At 35.1% G+C, this 23372-nt stretch overlaps 1 protein-coding gene across 3 annotated transcripts in view; it reads left to right on the top strand.

Annotated features, from left to right (window-relative positions):
* The window catches only part of ATM (ATM serine/threonine kinase), a 139948-nt gene that overhangs the window by 73454 nt on the left and 43122 nt on the right, over positions 1-23372 (top strand). For 2 of the 3 annotated variants that reach the window (XM_082844506.1, XM_082844508.1), the window contains 11 exons: positions 1713-1884; positions 4654-4795; positions 5982-6158; positions 10925-11102; positions 12866-12953; positions 15052-15207; positions 18370-18478; positions 20493-20581; positions 20681-20783; positions 21654-21802; positions 23196-23300. In XM_082844506.1, coding sequence (XP_082700632.1) covers positions 1713-1884; positions 4654-4795; positions 5982-6158; positions 10925-11102; positions 12866-12953; positions 15052-15207; positions 18370-18478; positions 20493-20581; positions 20681-20783; positions 21654-21802; positions 23196-23300 — 1468 coding nt within the window. The remainder of the gene's footprint in view (positions 1-1712; positions 1885-4653; positions 4796-5981; positions 6159-10924; positions 11103-12865; positions 12954-15051; positions 15208-18369; positions 18479-20492; positions 20582-20680; positions 20784-21653; positions 21803-23195; positions 23301-23372) is intronic. The other variant, XM_082844507.1, reaches the window with a different exon arrangement.

Raw genomic sequence — 23372 nt, 5'->3', positions numbered from 1 at the left:
GGGTAACCTAATGTAAGATAAATAGCCAGCATCATACCTGGTATAGGTGTTTTATATTTGGTGATCACAGGATGGAAAACATCACATGATTAAAGTCAGCTTGAAGTTGTCATGAAATAATTGCTTCAAATAAGAAAAGTGGGGGGCTTCCCTGGTGGCGTAGTGGTTGGGAGTCCACCTGCCGATGCAGGGGACATGGGTTCGTGCCCCGGTCCGGGAAGATCCCACATGCCGCGGAACGGCTGGGACCGTGAGCCATGGCCGCTAAGCCTGCACGTCCGGAGCCTGTGCTCCGCAATGGGAGAGGCCACAGCAGTGAGAGGCCCGCGTACCGCAAAAAAAAAGAAAAGTGGGAGAAGTAAGAGATGCTTCACAGATTCTACTGTCTTTCAACAGAGTCTTCCTTAACTTCTCAGTGGAGGTCTAGTGTCTAGGGTACTTCTTTTCTTGTAAATTTTTTATAGAAATATATCTTACATATAGAAAAGTCACAAGTATATAACTTGAAGAATTTTTTGCAAAGAGAACACACCTGTGCATCTAGCACCCAGACCAAGAAACAGAACCTTATCAGTACTCTAGAACTTTCCTTTGACCAAGGAATTTACCCTTTGTCCATAGTAGCACTGCTTCTGGGGACAAATGTCACTTGCTACAGGAGGCCTAAGTGGCTTTCCTACATAGCATAAAATCTTAGTGATTAGTACCCACAGCTAATGTCATATTTAATGGTGAAAGACTGAATATCTTCCTCAGATCAGTAATGAGCCAAAGTTGCCCACTGCTATTCACCATTGTACTGGAAGTTATAGCCAGAGCAATTGAACAAAAACTGGAAAGCAAAGAAGTAAAAACTATCTCTATTCACAGATGACATTACTGTATATATATATAGAAAGTCCCAGAAAATCTATAGGAAAGTTACTATAAGAGAGGTAATAAATGAATTCAGCCAAGTTGCAGGATACAAGATCAACACACAAAATTCATTTGTGTTTCTGTACACCAGCAATGAACAATCTAAGAAGGAAATTCCATTCCATTTACAATTCCATTTATAATAGCATCTAAGAGAATTAAATACCTGGGATAATTTTAGTTAAGGAGGTGAAAGACTTGTGCACATTCTGTTTTTTAGAAGTAAGACACTAAGTACAGCCCACACTCAAGGGAAGAATTAGGCTCCACCTTTTGAAAGGAGGACTATCAAATAATTTTTTAACATGTTTTATTAAATTCCATCATGACTGGGAAAGAACATGAGGGGGCCCTCTGGCATCTTGAAAACATCTATCTTCATCTGGGTAGTGATAATACAGGTGGGAAAGAAATTGTGTTTTCCTGCATGTATGTGTATGTGTGTGTGTGTGAATTTTCACTGATCTGAGTATTTAAGTTTTGTGGTCTTTATGTAATACCCCCCAGAAAATTGATACTCGCATACAGCTGCTATATTTAGACTTTCCTTAAAAACTACATTCTACTAGTTAATCTATCTCTTGGATATGATTTTATAGGGGAAAATATTGCCGACATGGATGATATGTAAAGGAAATGATACAGTATTTTGTAGCTTCTTTAATCTATTCAACATCTTTGAGAAAACACTTAAATCTTAACGGATGACAAAACATATTTTTGAAATTAGAAAATTCTGTTTTATGTATGATCTCTTAGCTATAACTTTACTGAAATGGAATTTCTATATATAGAGGCTGTTGGAAGCTGCTTGGGAGAAGTGGGTCCTATAGATTTCTCTACAATAGCTATACAATATAGTAAAGATACATCTTATACCAAGGCCCTTGAGTTATTTGAAGATAAAGAACTTCAGTGGACCTTCATAATGCTGACCTACCTGAATAATACACTGGTAGAAGATTGGTGAGTATTTAATGATACCTTGTACCTGATAGCACTTAATCTGACATTCAAGATTGATACCTCATATGAATTAGCATTTCCAATAACTAAAGCATTCTCCTTTTAGTTGCCATACTTTCAGTCTTAAATATTTAATGAATATCATTGTATTTTTATTAATTCACATAATTACTAAAACCCTACTGCTATATGCCAGGTAACTTGGTATAGTGATAGATATACCAGACAAGATCCATGTTAAATTTTAGTGAGAGTAGACTAGACAAACAATATGAAAACTACCAAGTGGTTCCACAGAAAACATTAAGATAGGGGAATGTAAATGGGGTTATTTTGTGCACTTGTCAGAATCAAAGGTGCCACTCTCCTCCTGGCTAGACATTTTGATCCTTTTAAATTAAGTCATAGAGCAGAAATTTTTTAACTCCAAAAGTCTTAAGCTAATCAGACAGGGCTTTCTTTTGCCCATTAATACATAAAATGCAAAACAAAATTGCAACAGATAGTATAATTTCAGCTTGCTGATTATGAGATTACTTTTTCTCCGTCTTCCACTCCCCATTTACCTATTTATTTGCAGTTATCTATTTATTATTTACAGATCCTTGAACAATGTGGGGGTTGGGATGCTTGACCCTTTGCTCAGTGGAAAATTCATGTATAATTATAGTTGGCCCTCCCTATCTGTGGTTCTTCATCCGAGGAGTCAACCAACTGCAGATTGTGTAGTACTGTAGTATTTACTGTTGAAAAAAATCCATGTATAAGTGGACCTGTACAGTTCAAATCCTCGTTATTCAAGGGCCAGATGTATTTATTTTGATATATTTGAGCACCTTATCACCACCATTTTTGGAGATTGGGTTCAAAGGATTTTTGCCCACAATTGGGCATCGTTTTAAGTAAATAGGTATTTTGCATCCGTTTCCCTATAACACCCCCCGCTTCTCTTGGGGAATAAATGATTGGCAATAATGTCTACCTGCTCTGTTTTAATTGTTGATTTAATTTACATGTATCTTTCACTCTTTTGTTGTTGTTGTTACAGTAAAAAGGCTGGTATGATTTCCTTCCCAACTTTTTATTATAAAAATTTTCAAGCCTACAGCAAAATTGAAAGAATTTACAGTAAATACCCATATACTCACCACCTAGAGTCTTCCTAGATTCTACTATTATTATCCTTGCTTTATCACATTTAGCCATCTTCCTATCCATTTATTAATCTATCTCATTTTTAAAAATGTATTTCAAATTATATCTAGCACAGCTTTTGAAGAGATTTTCCACAGAAAATTTGCAAGCAGTGTTTCATTTGTTACACAGTAATTTGCAATTGGTTTTTCTGAAGAAGGTGCACAGAAATATTAGTGTGACTTAAACTTGAGAACCACAGGGATAGGTACAATTTGTTTTTCATGTCTTTTTTGTAAGAGGAAGAAAATCATTACATGTTTGAGGGGCCTCAGGTATACAAAGGGAATGTTGACCAAGGAATTCCCAGAATCATGGAAGACTTCTCTGAGGAAGTGTCATCTAGCTGATCTGAGTGACCAGGAATCAGCTAGAAGTTGATTAGGGATAAAATATTGCATACAGGGAATAGCTAGAATGGAAATAAGCTTCATGTGTTTGAGGATCAGAAAAAGCCTGGTATGGAAGAAGATGGTATGAAATGAAATTAGAAAGGTAGGACTAATTCTGATTAAAAACTTTGGATTTTATTTGAAATATATAGTGAAGCCATGGAGTTTTAAGCAGAATAGTGCCATGATGCAACTTACATTTTGACTCTGACATATATGGCAAATGGCTTGTGATAGGGCAAAAATGGAAACAGAAAGCTGATTATGAAACTATTGCAGTAGTCCAGAGGAGAAATCATGGTGACTTGGATAAGGGTGGCGGTAATGGAGATGAGATGGGACACGGATGGAACTAGGGTATGTTTTTAACATAGAGGCAGCAGGACGTGCTGATGAATTGGATGTGGAGGAGGGAAGGAAAGAAAGAGGAATGAGAGATGAATCCAAGTTTAGGGTTTATGCTTCTATGTCTTAAATTGAGGCATAGAATTAAGCCTTTACTTGACAGCTCATCATCATTTATAGTATCAGGCTTTATAACATTTTTTGTCAGTTGTCATATTTTCAGTACTCTTGTATTGCAGCCCTCCTTTACTTAATTTTTTGCAAAAGAGAAGGACGTTCAATTTTTTATTAGAGGTTTTAGATGCCTTACCTAATGATTTCAACTAGCTTCTGGTCAGAATAAGTACATACTTACTGTTTGTTTAAAATTGTCCTAGACAATAATTTTATCATTTGTAGGGAAATTCCATTCTGTGTTACCCCAAATTATTTGTACCTCTTAGAGAAAATGGTATCAAAATATTTTTTTCTTGGGTGAATTAGTATTTTGTCATTCTTATTACTCATTCTTATTAGTCAATGTTATTCTGAAGTATTTCTTTTTATGAGTTTTTAATTTATAGTAGTCATAATATAAATTTTATTATATTGAATGAAGGGAATTGCTGTTACAGTGAGTAGTAACTCATGTTTACTCTAGGAATATTAAAAATCCTTTGATAATTTTTGCTTTGATGTTATAGAATTTTATAGATGTAAAATTTCCTAATAAACGTAAACATTTCCTAATATAAATTTAAAATTTTAGATTTTAATTTTTTCATTGGGAGTTGCTTAACATTCATCAAGATTAATAGTTGATATACTTTGTGGCATTTGAATTATATGTGTTTTTCAGTGTCAAAGTGCGATCAGCAGCTGTTACCTGTTTGAAAAGCATTTTAGCCACAAAAACTGGACATAGTTTCTGGGAGATTTATAAGATGACAAATGATCCCATGCTGATCTATCTACAGCCTTTTCGAACATCAAGGAAAAAGGTCTCTCAAATAATGAATGTTTATTGAATATCCACTATATCTAGAACAGTTCTATTTGCTGTGGGATATGAATATCATATTGCTTACTTACACTAACATTTAACCTTTCTTGGAAATAATTCTAGCTGTGCTTTTTGAATCGAAGGGATTTGTATTTTTAGTTATGGCAGTGTGGAAAAGCTGAGATAGGTAGCTTAAAGAAATAATGGTTGATTTGGGGGGATAGGAGGAGTTCTTTTTTATTTATTTATTTTTAATAGATCTTTATTGGAGTATAATTGCTTCACAATACTGTGTTAGTTTCTGTTGCACAACAAAGCGAATCAGCCATATGCATACACATGTCCCCATATTCCCTGGTAGGAGGAGTTCTTAATGACAGGCTTTTTTTCTTTAGGAGTGGAAAACCCTTACTTTGATCCCATGAAAGCCGTTTATAGATATTGTGATCAACAAGCAAGTGTTTATTTCCATAGCAAGTTAAAGTATCACAACCCTCTAGTGAAATTTAAGATGGCCTATAGATTTCTCCCTTTTCCATGTTGATATCATAACAAGGTTCCACTAAAGGTACTCTATGAAAGATACTTAAGAACTCTTACTTCTCCTTTATTTTGTTTAATATTTTCTTTTCATAAAGCAACTGAGAAATATGCTGTTAAGTTTTCACCAATTTAACTTCAGGGCTTACACCCATCGTTGAAATGATACTTTTAATGTATCGTAATATAATTTTGGTCTCAGTGAAATTATTGACAATATAAGCTATTAATAAAACTAATAGTATAACCTGTAAAACACTGTAGTTTTAACATTTTAAAATTTCATTTCATTCCAAAATCAACTCTGGTAGATTTGGTAGATTTGGTAGATTTGGAGTGGATTCATACATGAGACGGATGAGGCAGAGAATCTGTGATTTATTTAACATACCGCTAGTGAGCTAAGAGTAGAAGTTAAGTTTCCTGGTGTTTAGATCAGTAATTTTTCACCAGATGACTCTGCCTCTCATAAACATAAATGTATTTTAATTTTAAAAGGTAACTGATGCCTCAGGATTTAGTTTTAAGCATATTTAGTTTTATTTGGAAACAGATTTGTTTATTCCTAGATATTTGTTTGGCATAGGAAAGGTAAAATGTATTTCTGGTTACCTTATTTACGTTTTCTCATCACTTTTTTCTAGTTTTTAGAAGTACCTAGACTTGACAAAGAAAGTCCTTTAGAAGGCTTGGATGATACAAGCCTGTGGATTCCTCAAAGTGAAAATCATGACATTTGGTTAAAGACACTGACTTGTGCTTTTTTGAATAGTGGAGGCACAAAAAGTGAAGTTCTTCAGTTATTAAAGCCAATGTGTGAGGTAAGAAGATTAATTAGTCTGACTTATTCCCTTTCTAACTTTGTTTTTTTCATTTGTGCTTTCTCATAATAATTTTCTTTGATGGTCTCATTCCATTTCTCTTTTGTGTGAATGTTCATGGCCTGTATATAAAAAGAGTGCTTTGTACTGCACATCATCTTCATGCAGCGTCACCTATACTCAGCTGTTGTGAATCCATCCAACAGGGTGTCTTTATTTAGCCAGAACTTTATGCAGTAGGTTTCAGCTGCGGGGTAGCTACATATTGGATGCTGTGTTAGTTTCTGCTGTAGAGCAAAGTGAATCAGTTATACATATACATATATCCGCTCTTTTTCCCTGTGCTATACAGTAGGTCCTTACTAGTTATCTATTTTATATATAGTAGTGTGTGTATGTTAATCCCAGTCTCCCAGTTTATGCCCCCCTCACTGTCTACCCTGGTAACCATAAGTTTGTTTTCTACATCTGTGACAGTATTTCTGTTTTGTAAATAAGACCATTTGTACCATATTATTAGGTTCCACATATAAGTGATATATGTTATTTGTCTTTCTCTGACTGACTTCACTCAATATGACAATCTCTAGGTCCATCCATGTTGCTACTACAAATGGCATTATTTCGTTCTTTTTTATGGCTGAGAGTAATATTCCATTGTATATATGTACGACATCTTTTTTTATCCATTCCTCTGTTGATGGAAATTTAGGTTGCTTCCATGTCCTGGCTATTGTAAATAATGCTGCAGTGAACATTGGGGTGCATGAATTGTTTCAGATTATGGTTTTCTCTGGATATATGCCCAGGAGTGGGATTGCAGAATCATATGGTAGCTCTATTTTTAGTTTTTTAAGGAATCTCCATACTGTTCTCCATAGTGGTTGTACCAATTTACATTCCCACCAGTAGTGTAAGAGGGTTCCCTTTTCTCCACACCCTCTCCAGCACTTATTGTTTGTACATTTTTTGATGATGGCCATTCTGACTGTTGTGAAGTGATACCTCATTGTAGTTTTAATTTGCATTTCTCTGATAATTAGTGATGTTAAGCATCTTTTCATATGCTTTTTGGCCATCTGTATGTCTTCTTTGGAGAAATGTCTATTTTGATATTTTGCTCATTTGTTTTGATTGAGTTGTTTGTTTTTTTGATATTGAGCTGTATGGCCTATTTGTATATTTTGGAGCATAATCCCTTGTCTGTTGCTTCATTTGCAAATATTTTCTCCCATTCTGTGGGTTGTCTTTTCATTTGTTTATGGTTTCTTTTGCTGTGCAAAAGCTAAAAGTTTAATTAGGTCCCATTTGTTTATTTTTGTTTTTATTTTCATTGCTCTAAGAAGTGGATCAAAAAAGATCTTGTTGTGATTTATGTCAGAGAGTGTTCTGCCTGTGTTTTCCTCTAAGAGTTTTATAGTATCTGGCCTTAACATTTAGGTCTTTAATCCATTTTGAGCTTATTTTTGTCTTTGGTGTTAGAGAGTGTTTTAATTTCATTCTTTTACATGTAGCTGTCCAGTTTTCCCAGCACCACTTATTGAAGAGACTGTCTTCTCCATTGTATATTCTTGCCTCCCTTGTCATAGATTAGGTTACCATAGGTGTGTGGGTTTATCTCTGGACTTTCTATCCTGTTCCAGTGATCTCTATTCCTGTTTTTGTGCCAGTACCATGCTATTTTGATTACTGTAGCTTTGTAGTTTCATCTGAACTCAGGGAGCCTGATTTCTCCAGCTCTGTTTTTCATTCTCAAGATTGCTTTGGCTATTTGTGGTCTTTTGTGTTTCCATACAAATCGTAAAATTCTTTGTTCTAAATCTGTGAAAAATGCCGTTGGTAATTTGATAGAGATTGCACTGAATCTGTAGATTGCTTTTGGTAGTATAGTCATTTTGACAATATTGATTCTTCCAATCCAAGAGCATGGTATATCTCTCCATCTGTTTGTGTCATCTTTGATTTCTTTCATCAGTGTCTTATAGTTTTCTGAGTACAGGTCTTTTGCCTCCTTAGGTAGATTTATTCCTAGGTGTTTTGTTCTTTTTGATGCGATGGTAAATGGGATTGTTTCCTTGATTTTTCTTTCTGATCTTTTGTTGTTAGTGTGTAGGAATGCAAGAGATTTCTGTGTATTAATTTTGTACCCTGCAACTTTAACAAATTCATTGATTAGCTCTAGTAATTTTCTGATAGCATCTTTAGAGTTTTCTGTGTATAGTAGTGTCATGTCATCTGCAAACAGTGACAGTTTTACTTTTTCTTTTCCAATTTGGATTCCTTTTATTTCTTTTTCCTCTCTGATTGCCGTGGCTAGAACTTCCAGTACTGTGTTGAATAAGAGTGGTGAGAGTGGATATCCTTGTCTTGTTCCTGATCTTAAAAGAAATGCTTTCAGTTTTTCACCATTGAGAAAGATGTTTGCTGTGAGTTTGTCATATATGCCCTTTATTATGTTGAGGTAGGTTCCCTCTCCCTCTGGAGAGTTTTTATCCTAAATGGGTGTTGCATTTTGTCGAAAGCTTTTTCTGCTTGAATTCTGTGACATGCTTTCTTGAGTGAGAAAAGAGGTGTGGTTGCAGTTAGCATTGCTTTTTTATTTTGGGGGGTACACTACCATTTATTTCATTAGAGAGTAATGGTACCTGCCAAGGTCAAACAAAAAGTTTATACGCTTTTATCAAATGTATCATCTAAAACAACACAATGTGATGATGCTCTAAGACTTTAAAAGCTAACCTAATTTATAATACTGTCAAGCATGATTCAACAGAAGTATGAAAACAAAATATCTGACTAGTTAAACATCTACCAATTAAAAATAACTGATAAAGAAGTGAATATTTTGGTAAAGTACCCTATTGAAAGCAGTTTGTAAAGCAGTCTTTGTTTCTACAGAGAAAATGTTAACAGTGAATAAATCATCACACTCTGCAGTACTACACTGCGTTCGTAGCAGTTCAGAGGACTTATTCCCTCAGCTGCTGCAAGTGCTACCAGCTAGAACACCCTTCAGAATTGCCTTGATAATAGAGAGTTGCTTCACCCCAAATCATACCCTATTCCCAGGGCAACCTGCATTCAATGACTGGTTGACCTTAGAGTATAAAAGCTCTGTACCATTACCACAACTCAAGACGGCTCTGAAGGTCCATCTCAGCTTCTGAGCTCCCCACAGGGTTGGTGGAGGCCTTTGTTGCTGCCGCACCATACCCCAGCTTTTCCCTCACTCCAGTCCTGCTTCTTCCTTCCCTTCCTTCTACAGACATTGATCCCAAGAGCACTCCCTAGTAAACCTTCTGCACTGCATGCTGATCCTGCCTCTGTCTGGCATACTGGCATAGAGTTAAGCACCCTAACATGTGTTTGATATAATAAATAACATCTTCTGAAAAAAAAAGTGAGTGATACCCTGGATACACACACAACTCATTTCTCATTAATGAATAAACCTAAGATTTTTTAAACACTTTTTTAAAAAATAAATTTATTTTATTTTTTTAATTTTTGGCTGTGTTGGGTCTTTGTTGCTGCGCACGGACCCTCTCCAGCTGTGGCGAGCAGAGGCCACTCATGGTCGCAGTGCGTGGGCTTCTCATTGTGGTGGCCTCTCCCTTTGCAGAGCATGGGCTCCAGGCATGTGGGCTTCAGCAGCTGCAGCACACAGGCTCAGCAGCTGTGGCTCATGGACTCCAGAGCGAAGCTCCATAGTTGTGGCACACAGGCTTAGTTGCTCAGTGGCATATGGGATCCTCCCGGACCAAGGCTCGAACCCGTGTCCCCTGCATTGGCAGGTGGAGTCTTAACTGCTGCGCCACCGGGGAAGCCCGTAAGATTTTTAGAACATTCTGACTTTGGGCCAGAAGATAAAATGTTCCAAATATACATTCACACACACACACACACACACACACACACACACACACACACACACAATTCTTAGTTACTTAACGCGCAGGCTCAGCGGCCATGGCTCACGGGCCTAGCCGCTCTGTGGCATGCGGGATCTTCCTGGACTGGGGCACGAACCCGTGTCCCCTGCATCGGCAGGCAGACTCTCAACCACTGCACCCCCAGGGAAGCCCCAAAACTGGCTTTTTGATTTGTCTTTAGTTTGAAAGGGAAAAAGTGTACAATTGGTAATCAATAATCTGTTTCATGATGATGTCTTGGCAAAAATAAAGTTGAGTACTGTTTTAATGTATCACATATATTAAAGTAGTTTTCTATACTTTGGAGTATACCACAAATAAGTACCCTAATTTTATGCCCAGAAATTGGGGTTTATTAAAAAGTAAACATTTTAACATGACTGTTGTAGCTCTTCACTGAATGTAGAAAATGTTCAAAAATCAAATTTTCAGCTTTTCTCTTAAATTTTGATCCCCATTTTCCCTTTTATCAAATTAGAAAACTGCTTCTGTTATTAGTAACACTTTTCAAGTGTGAAATTTTTTTTACAGTAGTGACATAATAATTTCATTTGTCAACAATGTCCTATTTTATTATATGCAAGTGGCCTAGACTGAAAATGAACACTTGCAGTGTAATGTATAGGTTTGATTTAGATATTCTAGGTTAGTTTGATTTTTTTTTAACACTACCTAGTACACGTTTTTTGTATGTTTTTTAGTAGTACATAGAGTTCATGACAGATTCATCTGTCATTTTTTAAAAAAGCTTAATATGTCAGTAACACGGAATGAAAATTTTAAGTAAAATATTTTTACTGAAAACTATTGACTGGATGTATTTATATATTCTAGGTGAAAACTGACTTTTGTCAGACTGTGCTTCCATACTTGATCCATGACATTTTAATCCAAGATACAAATGAATCATGGAGAAATCTGCTTTCTACACACATTCAGGGATTTTTCACTAACTGTTTCAGACACTGCTCAGAAACAAGCCGATCCACAACTCCTGCAAATTTGGATTCAGGTATTCTGTTAAATTTCTCAAATTTATACTGTTAACATCTCAGTTCTAGGGAAAAATAGTTTGAATCCCATCAAGGCCCTTGTAGGCTTAATTCCGTAACCTCTAATCATCTGTTCTCTTATCTGTATAATGGAGATAAAAGTTGTAGCAAGTTTTTGATGAGGTAATGTATGTAAAACAACTAGTATAATACTTGATGCATAGTATCCCTTCAGTAAATATTGACTACTGTTAATGGAGCAACTAATTGAGCATTCAGTGTATGTCAAGCACCATGCTTGGCACTGGCAGTGAGGATGTGAGCAAGACATAGCCCTACATTCTTGTAACTGAAACAGCAGACAAATGAATGCAACCACATATTATAGGTACTGTGCTGGAGATGTGATGGAATTTTATATTAGAGCTATGGCCAACTCATTTTTTAAAAGCAACTTTTTTTAATAAAATCATATTTATTGTGGGAAATACAGAAAAATTGGCATAAATTAAACAAATTAAATTACCCATAATTCTGTCATCTAGGATAACTACAATTAACATTTGGTATATATACATCAGTTTTTTTTGTTGTTGTTGTTGTTGTTTTTGCGGTACACGGGCCTCTCACTGCTGTGGCCTCTCCCGTTGCATAGTACAGGTTCCGGACGCACAGGCCCAGCGGCCATGGCTCACGGGCCCAGCCGCTCCGCGGCATGTGGGATCCTCCCGGACCGGGGCACGAACCTGTGTCCCCTGCATCAGCAGGCGGACTCTCAACCACTGCGCCACCAGGGAAGCCCTATACATCAGTTTTTTAAAACAAAAATTGGATTATGCTTTACTTACTTTTATAACCTACTTTCCTTCCATGCTATATAAGAAGTATTTCCCATGCTAAGAGCTTATTGCAGGAAAAATTCAATGAGGAATTGGGTACACATAATACATATATACATAGTTGAGGGCTCATCATGGGTCAGATTTTCAAACCTAAATTTGAAAAAAGGAAAATGTTTACAGATTTGTAATGTTAACTTACTGTCTTTAATATTGATGCATATTACTAATGTATTTTATGTACAAACATAAAACTAGGTACAAATTCACTTACTGTACTTCAAGACCAACATAATTATAAGAATAGTATTGAGTTAATGTGATATTTTGCTGCAACTAAATTATTCTTCCCAACCTTGACTATGGTTCCAGTCGCTTTGACATAGGTTGTGATTACTCGATTCTCCCGATTACTTCCTTTTACTTTCACTACCACAGCCTTTATATGACATGACCGTGTTGCCATTTAAACTTTACTTTGCTCTGTTTTATTATTTATGTATGTTCCTTTTTATTGGCTAACAGCATCCGGAGCCTGTGCTCCGCAACGGGAGAGGCCGCAACAGTGAGGGGCCCGTGTACCGCAAAAAAAAAAAAAAAAGTTTCTTAGGCTAGTTGGTGAGTTCTGTGTGGTCACAAATAGTCTTTGTTATATGGTTGTATATTGAGCCCCTAGTACACTGAAAAATCCTAGGTAAATAGTTTTTGAATCAATGAATTAGTCCTCTTCAGAAATAAAATAAAAATTACTATTAAATTCTCAGTTTTTTTAAGCTCAATAGTTTCTTTTAAAAGAAAAAGAAATGCCATTAAATTCCATTTATTGAAAACCAATTTTGTGCTAGAACCTTATAGTGTAGAGGAAGACAGATACACAAACAAAAGGGAGAAAGTGCTTAAGCAAGTCTGCCTGGGACTGAGAGGACATAATCTTTGTTTGTCAGAGTCAGAGCACTTTTTCCGATGCCATTTGGATAAAAAATCACAAAGAACAATGCTTGCTGTTGTGGACTACATGAGGAGACAAAAGAGGTAATGTAACTGTTGGTTCTTGAGTTGGGGATTTAGAAGTGTAACTTGTTATTGCTGGCTGAATTTTAACATGATTCTTTGAGGTAATGCTACTGCAAGTTGCTGTATTTAATATGTGTGATGCTTATATCTCCTTGTAATAATCCATATTTAGGGTGGCACTTTGGTGAAATCAATGTCAGGAACTCTGAATTCTTTTTCTTTTTCATGGAAGTATAGTTGATTTACAATATTGTGTTAGTTTCAGGTGTTCAGCAAAGTGATTCAGTTATATATATGTGGTTTTTTTCAGATTATTTTCCATTATGGGTTATTACGAAATAAATTACAAGATATTGAATACTATAGGAACTCTGACCCCCAACTGTAATAGTAACAGTGTTATCTTTGCTAAATCATTCACTCTTTGGGGGCTTTAGTTTATTTCATTTACAGTGAAGGAAAGGAGTAAGTGATTTTCCAGGTTACTTTTAGTTGCATTACTCCTCTTTTAACGTTTCTCTTTACATTTTGTCTCAGAAGTAGCTAGAGTTATGTAAAACCTCCTGCATGTATCTTTATTATGAAACATAAGTTTCTTTACTGTGTACCATGGTCTTCAAAATCTGTGGTTCTGCATAGTGATGCTGTGCTATAGCAGTGTTTATTTTCTCGATTGCTTTATAATATAGTATTTTTGTTCCTATTATTTCTCTTGAGATTTTTAACAGTGAGTGCAGGAATTTCTAGAGAGGATGGTCTGACTGATCTGTACTGCTCCAGAGTTGACCAGAACTTTGAAGAAATAATGTAGTAGGTCTAAATAATGTAATAGGTAGTCATTGATGTCTCATTAGTTTGTTTGGTGGTAGTGGCAGTGGTTGATAAAAATGGGAGGGAATGGTAGGGGAAAACTGAAAAATTGTTTAACCTAAATGCATTTACATCTTAAAAATTAATTCCTCTATATCCCCCTCATTCCTTTCCATCCCATTCTTAGAAAAAGAAGTGTTAGACCTTTCAGGGTTTCTAGAAAGTTACTGATTCACCATATTGTTTTGTATTGAATCCTCTTGTGAGAAAGCCCATAAGAAGCTTTAACTATAGCTGGAAACATGTCTTTTCTCAGTGTTGGGAGGCAGTTTCTGAATCATTCATTTTTTATTTATCATTGAGTTAGAGTGGTATTGACATTAGTTGGCCTTGGAGAAGATAACGTTTCTCAACATTAATTATTCCAAATACGACCTTGAGGAAGATTCCTTGAGAGAATATGACTGGGACATAGAATAAAGGGTAAGGACCTGAGTTCAGGTTCACATTTCTCAGAACAGCTACAATTAAGTCTTGGCTATGTGATAGGCACTTTATTCACCAGCTTTGTAAGCATTATTTACTCATTACAACTATTCTCTGAGGTATATATTGTTTCTGCGTTTTACAAATGAAGAAATTGAGCCTTAAGAAGTTAAGTTGCCAAAATTCATACCGCTTGTAGTAGGTGAACCAGCTGAATTTGAACCTAGCTAGAGTATCCTACGCTAATACCAGTGCTCTTAACCACTACCATGTCACATCTCTATAATGTTTGTTTTGAAAAAGATAATATCACGGTCCCTTCCAGTTATGGCCTATTGTTATCACAGTGGAAGATTTTTTTAAAATAACCTCAACCTAGGCAACTAAGAAGAAAATTAACAGCAATAGGAAAGACATGTAAATGTGTCTTAGAAGAAACAATATTTTCATTGAATTGGCCATTTAAAAACACTCGTGTATGTGTTATTAGTTATTCTGTATAGCCTATTCTTAGCCTATGATCGATGGATCCCTCAGTGGAGGCCGTATATGAACCCCAAATTTGTATGGGATGATGGTTCATAGCTTTCATCAGACTTTCTAAGAGGTGTGTGATCCAAAAAGAGTGACAGAGCTCTTCAGCTATGTTATGTTAGATGTTCATAGTTATATATTGGGGGTATGTTGTTTTTGGTTATTTAAATGTCATTTTCTTTCTAACTAGCATTTGCTACCATTGAATTCTATATCAACATACTTTTCTTTTGGCATTTAAGTTAAAGAAATGGACATGACTAGATATTTAAATTTTTTTCTTTAGACCTTCTTCAGGAACAGTTTTTGATGATGCTTTCTGGCTGGAATTGAATTATCTAGAGGTTGCCAAGGTAGCTCAGTCTTGTGCTGCTCATTTTACAGCATTGCTCTATGCAGAAATCTATGCAGATAAGAAGAATATGGATGATCAAGAGAAAAGGTAATGGAATTTGGAAGTTTTTGTTTGTAAAATTGGTGTTGACATTGTTTCATTAAAGGTATATATTAAACATTTGTTTACTGCCACTCCCATTTAAAAGATATTTTAGATAGACGGTGTCTACCTTTTAAAGAGAAATGATAATAAAAATTTTTTAAAGAAATAAGCAATTCTCCTCTGAAATAGAGATGTTTATTACTTAAGAATTATAAAAATTATACACATAGCAAGCTCCTGGGGGACAGAGATCATCCTTATTTTCCTCTGTATTCCCCATAGTAACTAGCATTGGGGACTTAATATGTGATCAATAATTATTTTTCAAATGGTTGAGTGATTCTCTAACTTCAGTTAAATTGTTTACCACTATTCCCTCAGTTTATTGAAGATCCATTTTACTTATTGACTAGAAGTAATGTAACTGATTGCTTTCTGTGACTAAATCACTTTCATTATTTTATCTACCCGTATCTCTACTACTTTAATTTGCTTTTCCTCTGAGTTAGAACTTTCATAAAAGTCTAACAAGTATCTTAGATAATAGGGAAAAGCAAAAAATAGCCAGGAAAGTCGAAGAGTAAAAAAATATACAGTTTATTGTCCCAACTGCCCTTCTCAAGTCTTTATTTCAGATAGCTTAGTGTTTATTTTTATAGTTATCCTCACTTTTCCACCACAAAATCACTCATATTACAAAATTAGCAAAGAAGTGTTATATTGATGCATTTCTTATGCTTGCTACTTATAATTTCTACTTTGGATTGTCATTAAGCTAGAAGCAGTATGGTTTTTGGACTGTGAAAAACCGGGAACCGGAATTCAGAGCCTAGTTCAAATATAATTAACTTAGTAGGCTTGGACTGATTTCTTAACTCTCTGGTTTGTTTTAATTTCTACTTTTCAATTGAAAACAATTAAAAATCTACAATATGTAGATCATTTGTATAATGTATAAGTGATATGTTTGTGATCACTTAGACTTCGTACAAAGACAAGTATTGATATGTTGTCCTTTAAGTATGAAATGAGTAAGAAATTGATTTTTGCCTACTCTTGATCTTAAAAATTTGGCAAAAATCCTGCATACTTAGTAGTAGTAGTTTTAATCTGAATGTGCCTCGGTATCTTGGTTCCATAGAATAATATTTTTTTACTAATCAGGAGTGAATAACTGAGCTCTTATTTGAGTATAAATAAAAGCTCTTTTAATTTGAGGATAGGTGATCATATAGAATGTGGGACATTTTTGCAAAATTGCTTGTTTCACAAGCAGGAGTGCCTGGATTTTATTTTTGTTAACTTTAGGGGAAAAGTGCTTGACAAATGGGGCTTGCTGTTTGCTTTGACAGTCTGATTTTGATTTTTTTTGTTTTCAGATGCCTGATGGGAAGGGGAGGGCAAACAGACGTAAGGTGTATAGAGAGGGCAGGGAATGCTAATTTTCTTCAGTGACTCAGGTGAACTGAGACTTTTATAAATCTAAAGTGATCAGGAAAAGTATAAAAGCAAAATACAGATCAACAGTTTACAAACACTGTCAGGTCAGAAAACTGAATTGCTCTCTTAGGTTTTCTATTCGAGTTAGTTAATAGCAAAATGCCTTATACTAGGTATTCAGGAATACATACAGAGTTTTATTTGTTAACTTGCTCCTGAGAAAGTATGAGCCTTCAAAGTTAGTATCCATAATTTTTTTTAGAAAGAAATCAAAACTCTTTCAAACAGGATTTAGACAACCGGTCGTAGTTCACACCTCAGTCATTTTAGTATTCCTAATACCTAAGGCAATGCCTGACAGAAGTCCTGGCAACTCTGTTTTTTGCCTAGATGAATTATAGCTCTAGACTCAAAATCATAGACTCTAATACTGTTGTTCCTACTTTCCAAGTTTCTCCTCTAAAAACTTTTTTCTGCATAACTTACCAATAAGGAAAATATATGTAATATTTACATATAAAGGTTATAAAGCAAAATAGAATGTTGTCAGTGCCATTTTGTCAGTGGGCCTCCTCTATCCCACCCCTCTGTGCTCCTCCAAGAAGTAAATGTTATCTCATGTTTTGTGTTGCTCATTTGTTTGGATGATACTGTTTTCATGTGAGTAGAAACCCATAAATATAGTTTAGTTTCCTTATTTTTGAGCTTCCTAAGAAGTTATATGTGTGCTTTCCTACAACTTGTTTTTTTCCCTCAGTTTTTTGGTAAGATTTGTCTATGTTGTGTGTTGCTGTGGTTCATTAATTTGTCACTGCCACATAATATACCAGTGGGAGAATATGCCACAATTCATTTAACCATTCCCCTGTTAATGATAGGTGTAGAATTATTGGGTTGCAGGGTATACAAATTTTCAGTCTTATAAGATAGTGCCAAATTGGTTTTTAAAGTGGTTATACCAAGTCAGACATGTAGTTCACGAAGAAGTGGCTCAGTAGGAAGCTTCACATTTGAAGAAGGGATTCAAACTACCACTATTTCTAGTTTGAGTAAAAAAAGTAAAGAAGAAACTGAAATAAGTATAGGTAAATAATAGAGATAACATCACTTATGATAGTATTTATTTTATACATTGGATTATTATTGTCATAAACATTGTATAGCTGGCATGGTTTTAGAATTGAAATTATTTATAGGACTGAGTATCATATGCATATGTAAAGCTGAGGCCTTAGAGTAGAGAAATTGAATTCTAATTCTGACTATCACTTACTAGTTTTATTACCTTGGTTGTTACTGATCCACTTCCTTTTTAACACTTAATATTATCAGACTTCTTAATTTTTGCCAAATTATCAAGTGTTAAGTGGTGTCTCAAGTACGGTCTTAATTTTGTGTGCCTGTGTTTATTAATGAGGTTAAACTTCCGGTAAAACCACTGACAGAACATTTAGGAATTGAACTCAGGGACTTCTCTATTTTTAAGCTCTGTAAATAAGCATATTTTGGCATATAGCCTTCCCATAAACGAGACTGTCATTCAAATGTAATTCTCATTCAAAGAATTAATACTAACAAATTCCTTTTCTATTCTAGGTCTAATTGGTATTGTTTTTAAATATAAATGGTTCATTATATTTTATTTGTAATCTTTGTTAGTTTTTTCTGTCAAAGTGTATGGTATATGTATTAGCAAGCTTAAAAATAGTATATTCCCATTAAAAGAGGTGCTCTTGTGACAAACAGAAGTCTTACGTTTGAAGAAGGAAGCCAGAGTACAACTATTTCCAGTTTGAGTGAAAAAAGTAAGGAAGAAACTGGAATAAGTTTACAGGTAAATATTATTGACCTTATTATAAGTGATAATATTTGTTTTATACTTTGGACTATTATTTTGTTATAGAGACTGTATAGATTTGATTTGTCATTTGATTTTCAAACTGAAGTTACCTTTTTGGACTGTCATATACATAAATTCATGGTTTGAGGCTTAGGCCTTGGAGTAGACAAACTGGAGTTATAACCCTGACTCAACCACTTAGTTGTGTAATCTTGCACAAATGACTTAACCTTTCCAACCTTGAGTTCCTTTATCTGAAAGATGGAAGTAAAACCACCTATCTCATAGGGTGAATTTATACCATGTATTTTCTCCTACAGTACTCTGTTCATTTTCTTTGTAGCACTTAACATTTATAATTATATTTTTATTTGTTTACTTGTTTATTGTATGTCACATCTCAGGGCAGATTGCTTCTTCTGTAAATTTTTTAATGTTTACTCTTAAATTGACCCATTCTTACTGAATTTCTTTGGTCACCTAATTCCTCTAAAATGAGTTTCATCTTCTTCAGTTTGCTTAAACCTCTGATGTTCTCTTCTCTGTCTTTTGTTTGTCTCTCCTCCTACTTCTTGGAAAAAATAGGGGACATTATAGGAAGTCCCACCACATCCCACTGTCAAACATAGAAATCTCCCTGCATCTGCTGCCATTGTAATCTTTCCTCTTGTTAAAGCAGAGAAAGTTTCTCCTTCTGTCCTTTCTGTGCTTTGTTTTTCATCAACTCTTTCTCAGGAACATTTTTTTTTATTGTGCCCTGCCCCTCAACATATTCAAATTTTCAAACTTATTAAAAACATTCTCCTTCAAACGGACACAAAATCATTTCCCTTTTCCCTATGTTCTCTTAAAGGTGACATCGTTTTTTTCTCCCTTTCCATCACAGCCAAACCTTGTGAAAAAGTTGTCTGTATTTCCTGTCTCCATTTCCTTCCTTTTACTCTCTCCACTGAATAGCACTTGCTAATGTCAGTCATAAACTTCATGTTACTAAGTCTAGCGGTCACCTTTCATTCAACTTCTTCCTTAATGTTTCATCAACACTTAACACCATCAACCATGCCTTACTTGAAATATGTTCTATCTACCTTTTTGATACCATTCTCCTGATTTTTCTCTTTCCTTTTTTTGCTTCTTTATAGTCTTAGCCTCTTTTCTGAGTTTCTGGAGTATCTCCTGTGCTTCAGGCACTGTGCTAGGCTTCTGAACTGAATGTTCCAATACTGAGGGCTTGATTTCACGTTTATGAATAGAAACAGTTTGATTAGAATACTAGAATTATGCCAATATCAATTTGTGTTTAGAAAGTATTTCCTGGAGCAAGTACCATTAAGATAATTAAATTGCTTGATCAATTTTCTCTGCAATGCAATTTCTAATTTTCTGTTTTCTTTTTGTTTTCTTTTTCCTTTCTGTTTTGTTTGCTATTTTAATTTTTATTTTACTGAGATTATTTTAAGCAGAATCAATTCTTTCCTGAGTAAATTTTATAACAGAGTTTTGAGTCATCAAACCAATTCTTTATCCATATCACATTTTACCAATTATAACATAGTGCAACTTTGAATTTTCTCTCATAGAAAACCTTTACAGCTTGTATTTTTACCAAACTCAGTTTTCAAGAGTCAGACTTTGCAGGACTTCGTTTTCCCATGTCAGTTTTAGCTGTTGATGGGATTGTTTGCTTTTTTTTTTTTTTTTGCTTTTGTTTTTATGATTATTTTTGCATGTGTTAGAAGCCTGTTAGGTTGGGATTTATTTCTTATCTAATTCACTAAATCGTGAGCAATTCTTGTCAGGTAGTCCACAGTCATTCTGTTGTGTGGGCTCAGTTTGTTGTGTTGCTGATCAGTATCTTTAGTATATATTTAAATATCATTATATTTTACTTTTATAACATAACATGTAGAGTTGGGAGTTACATGATGGTAATGATATAATTTCAAATTTGCTGAATTCATAAACTGATAGTTTTCCCCTCCAATTTTTGTTGTTTCCATGTTTTTAGGATCTGCTCTTAGAAATCTACAGAAGTATAGGAGAGCCAGATAGTCTTTATGGTTGTGGTGGAGGGAAAATATTACAACCCCTTACTAGGTAAATTGCTTTTTTATAGATAATGCTATAGTCATTCTGTTATGAAAGAAGTTACATGTATGTAAAACTCAAAAGCATTTAAAAACTCTTTTCTTATAGACTGCGAACATATGAACATGAAGCAATGTGGGGGAAAGCCCTAGTAACATATGACCTTGAGACAGCAATCTCCTCCTCAACTCGCCAGGCAGGAATAATCCAGGTACTTTTTTTTCTGCTTTGGTAAAGCACTACTAGTGTAGTGCTCAGATTATTTCAGTATGTCAGTGGAATATTTACACAACCAGATAAACTGTAGAGGTAAGACTGAAGGTTCTTTTTTAGGCACTGGGATTAAAACTCAGAGGGATACACAGGTAAATTGGAAAAGTCACTGACCTGAAAGATAGTGTAGATTTGTTGGTCATAATCTTCTTAGCTAACAGTAGAAGACATTTCTTGACTGTGTACAATGTGCCCGGTAGTGAATTAAGTCCTTTGTATGGAAAACCTCATGTAAACTATTTCTCATAGCTTGCACTAGAGTTTGTCCCAGGAGTTGTCATTTCTGTTACTGGCTAATATTCCTTAGCCACTCTTTTATCCAATATCAGAACCCTTTGAGCTCTATCTTTGTGTTTTAGGTTGGCATTTTAAGTGATGTTGTGAACTACTAAAATTGTGAAAGTTACCTTTTTTTTTTTTTAAAGAAGATGTTGGGGGTAGGAGTTTACTTTTTATTTTTTTGCTGTGTTGGGTCTTCGTTTCTGTGCGAGGGCTTTCTCCAGTTGTGGCAAGCAGGGGCCACTCTTCATCGCGGTGTGCGGGCCTCTCACTATCGCGGCCTCTCTTGTTGCGGAGCACAGGCTCCAGACGCTCAGGCTCAGTAGTTGTGGCTCACGGGCCCAGTTGCTCCGCGGCATGTGGGATCCTCCCAGACCAGGGCTCAAACCCATGTCCCCTGCACTAGCAGGCAGACTCTCAACCGCTGTGCCACCAGGGAAGCCCGAAAGTTACTTTTTATGTTTGCTGTTTTTTGTATCTCTAGTATTCTGTTATTTTTTATTCCTTTTTTTTTTTAACTCCTGCATAGGCCTTGCAGAATTTGGGACTCTGCCATATCCTTTCCGTCTATTTAAGGGGATTAGATCATGAAAATAAAGAGTGGTGTGCTGAACTACAGGAACTTCATTACCAAGTAGCATGGAGGAATATGCAGTGGGACCACTGCATTTCTGTCAAGTAAGAAGAATTCAGACATTTTTAATTGCCATTTCTCTAGCTATGAATAATGAACTGTTTTTATCTTGCTCTATGAATGTAGCAGGTGTTATGTTTTCATGTTTTGTAGATGCTGTAAGCTAAATGCTTAAATAATACAGCAGTATGCAGTAAGTGTACGTAAGGCTGAATTTCACTCTCTTCTTATATTAGGGCACCTCCACCCTCAAGATATTTTTGAAAATAGAAATATAAAAATTATTTTCTCATGAGAATCTTATTCACTTATTGTTTATAAATCCAAAGAGAAATATAGGCGTTTCCCTTCTCACTTCTTGCTGCAAACATTTTATTTAGTTAGATGGCACTTTTATTGGCTGGATGGTACACGAAAGACTGTTTATCTTTATTTGTGAAATATTTTCTTTTATTAAAAAAAACACTGCTAAATCACTAGCACGGGAAGAAAACGTTTATAACCTACATATACCATCACCATGTGTTCTGAATGAAAAGCCAAACACCTAATCTAATAAAAGATTGTGTATTTATGTAAAAAGTCTTTTGATGATATAAACAAAAAAATTAAATCATATTCATTGTATGTTTAATCACTTTCATAGAAAAAAATTTCATTAATTAGAATGTCTTTCAGATTTCAAACTGTTAGATTGCTGTAAAATTAGAGATATGCACTCATATTTTAAAAACATTTTACTCTGTGAGCTGATTCCTACTTGCCTCTGTGAATCTCCATATTCTGTTTTTCCCCTTGCATACTATATTTCAGCCACATAGCACTTCTCCCATGTTTTTTTCCATCAAGCCAGGCTGTTTTTATATCTTCTTTTTCCCCTGTTACCGTGAAGGTGGCTACTTGTCATTCAGACTGTAGTTTAATGATGTGACATATTCAGATACATCTTTTCTGACTGTCCATTCTAAAATAGCCACCCAGTCATTCTGTTTTGTTACCCTATTTTACTTTCCTATATGTCCTTTGTCACTGTCTGGTATTTTTCTTATTTATTGTCCATCTGCAAACCAGAACATAAACTCCATGAGAATGGGGACCTGATCTGACTTGTCCACTAATGGATTCCCTGCATCTAGAACCTGGTGACTAGTGCCTGGCACGTAGTAGGTGTTCATCAAATAAATAAATGAGAATATAACATGTTTAGAGCCAGGAAAAATATCTGAGAAATTCACTTTTTTCTGCTTGAAGAATTTAAATGATCCACAAAATTCTTTGTAATTCTTACCAAGTTTTCTAGAAATGCATTTTTTAAAATGGAGATATCTTAATTTTAGTTTAAAATTTTGCCTTTTGGTGAAGCTGTTTATGCATACATATCTTAGGAGTCTCTATTTTTAAATGTCTTTTTCTTTTATTTTTAAAATTATTTCACAGCAAAGGAATAGAAGGAACCAGTTACCATGAATCATTGTATAATGCTCTGCAGTCTCTAAGAGATGGGGAATTCTCCACTTTTTATGAAAGTCTCAAATATGCCAGGTATTATAAAAAGAAAGAGTTACTGTATTTTAATATTTAATGTCATGGCTTCTTTTCTGAAAACTTGAAGAA

This window comes from Leucopleurus acutus (genome assembly GCF_964270905.1).
Source record: "Leucopleurus acutus genome assembly, chromosome: 8".
In the NCBI taxonomy this organism is placed as follows: Eukaryota; Metazoa; Chordata; class Mammalia; order Artiodactyla; family Delphinidae; genus Leucopleurus; species Leucopleurus acutus.
The sequence above is the reverse complement of the archived record's forward strand: the minus strand, read 5'-3'. Positions and strand labels throughout refer to the sequence as shown.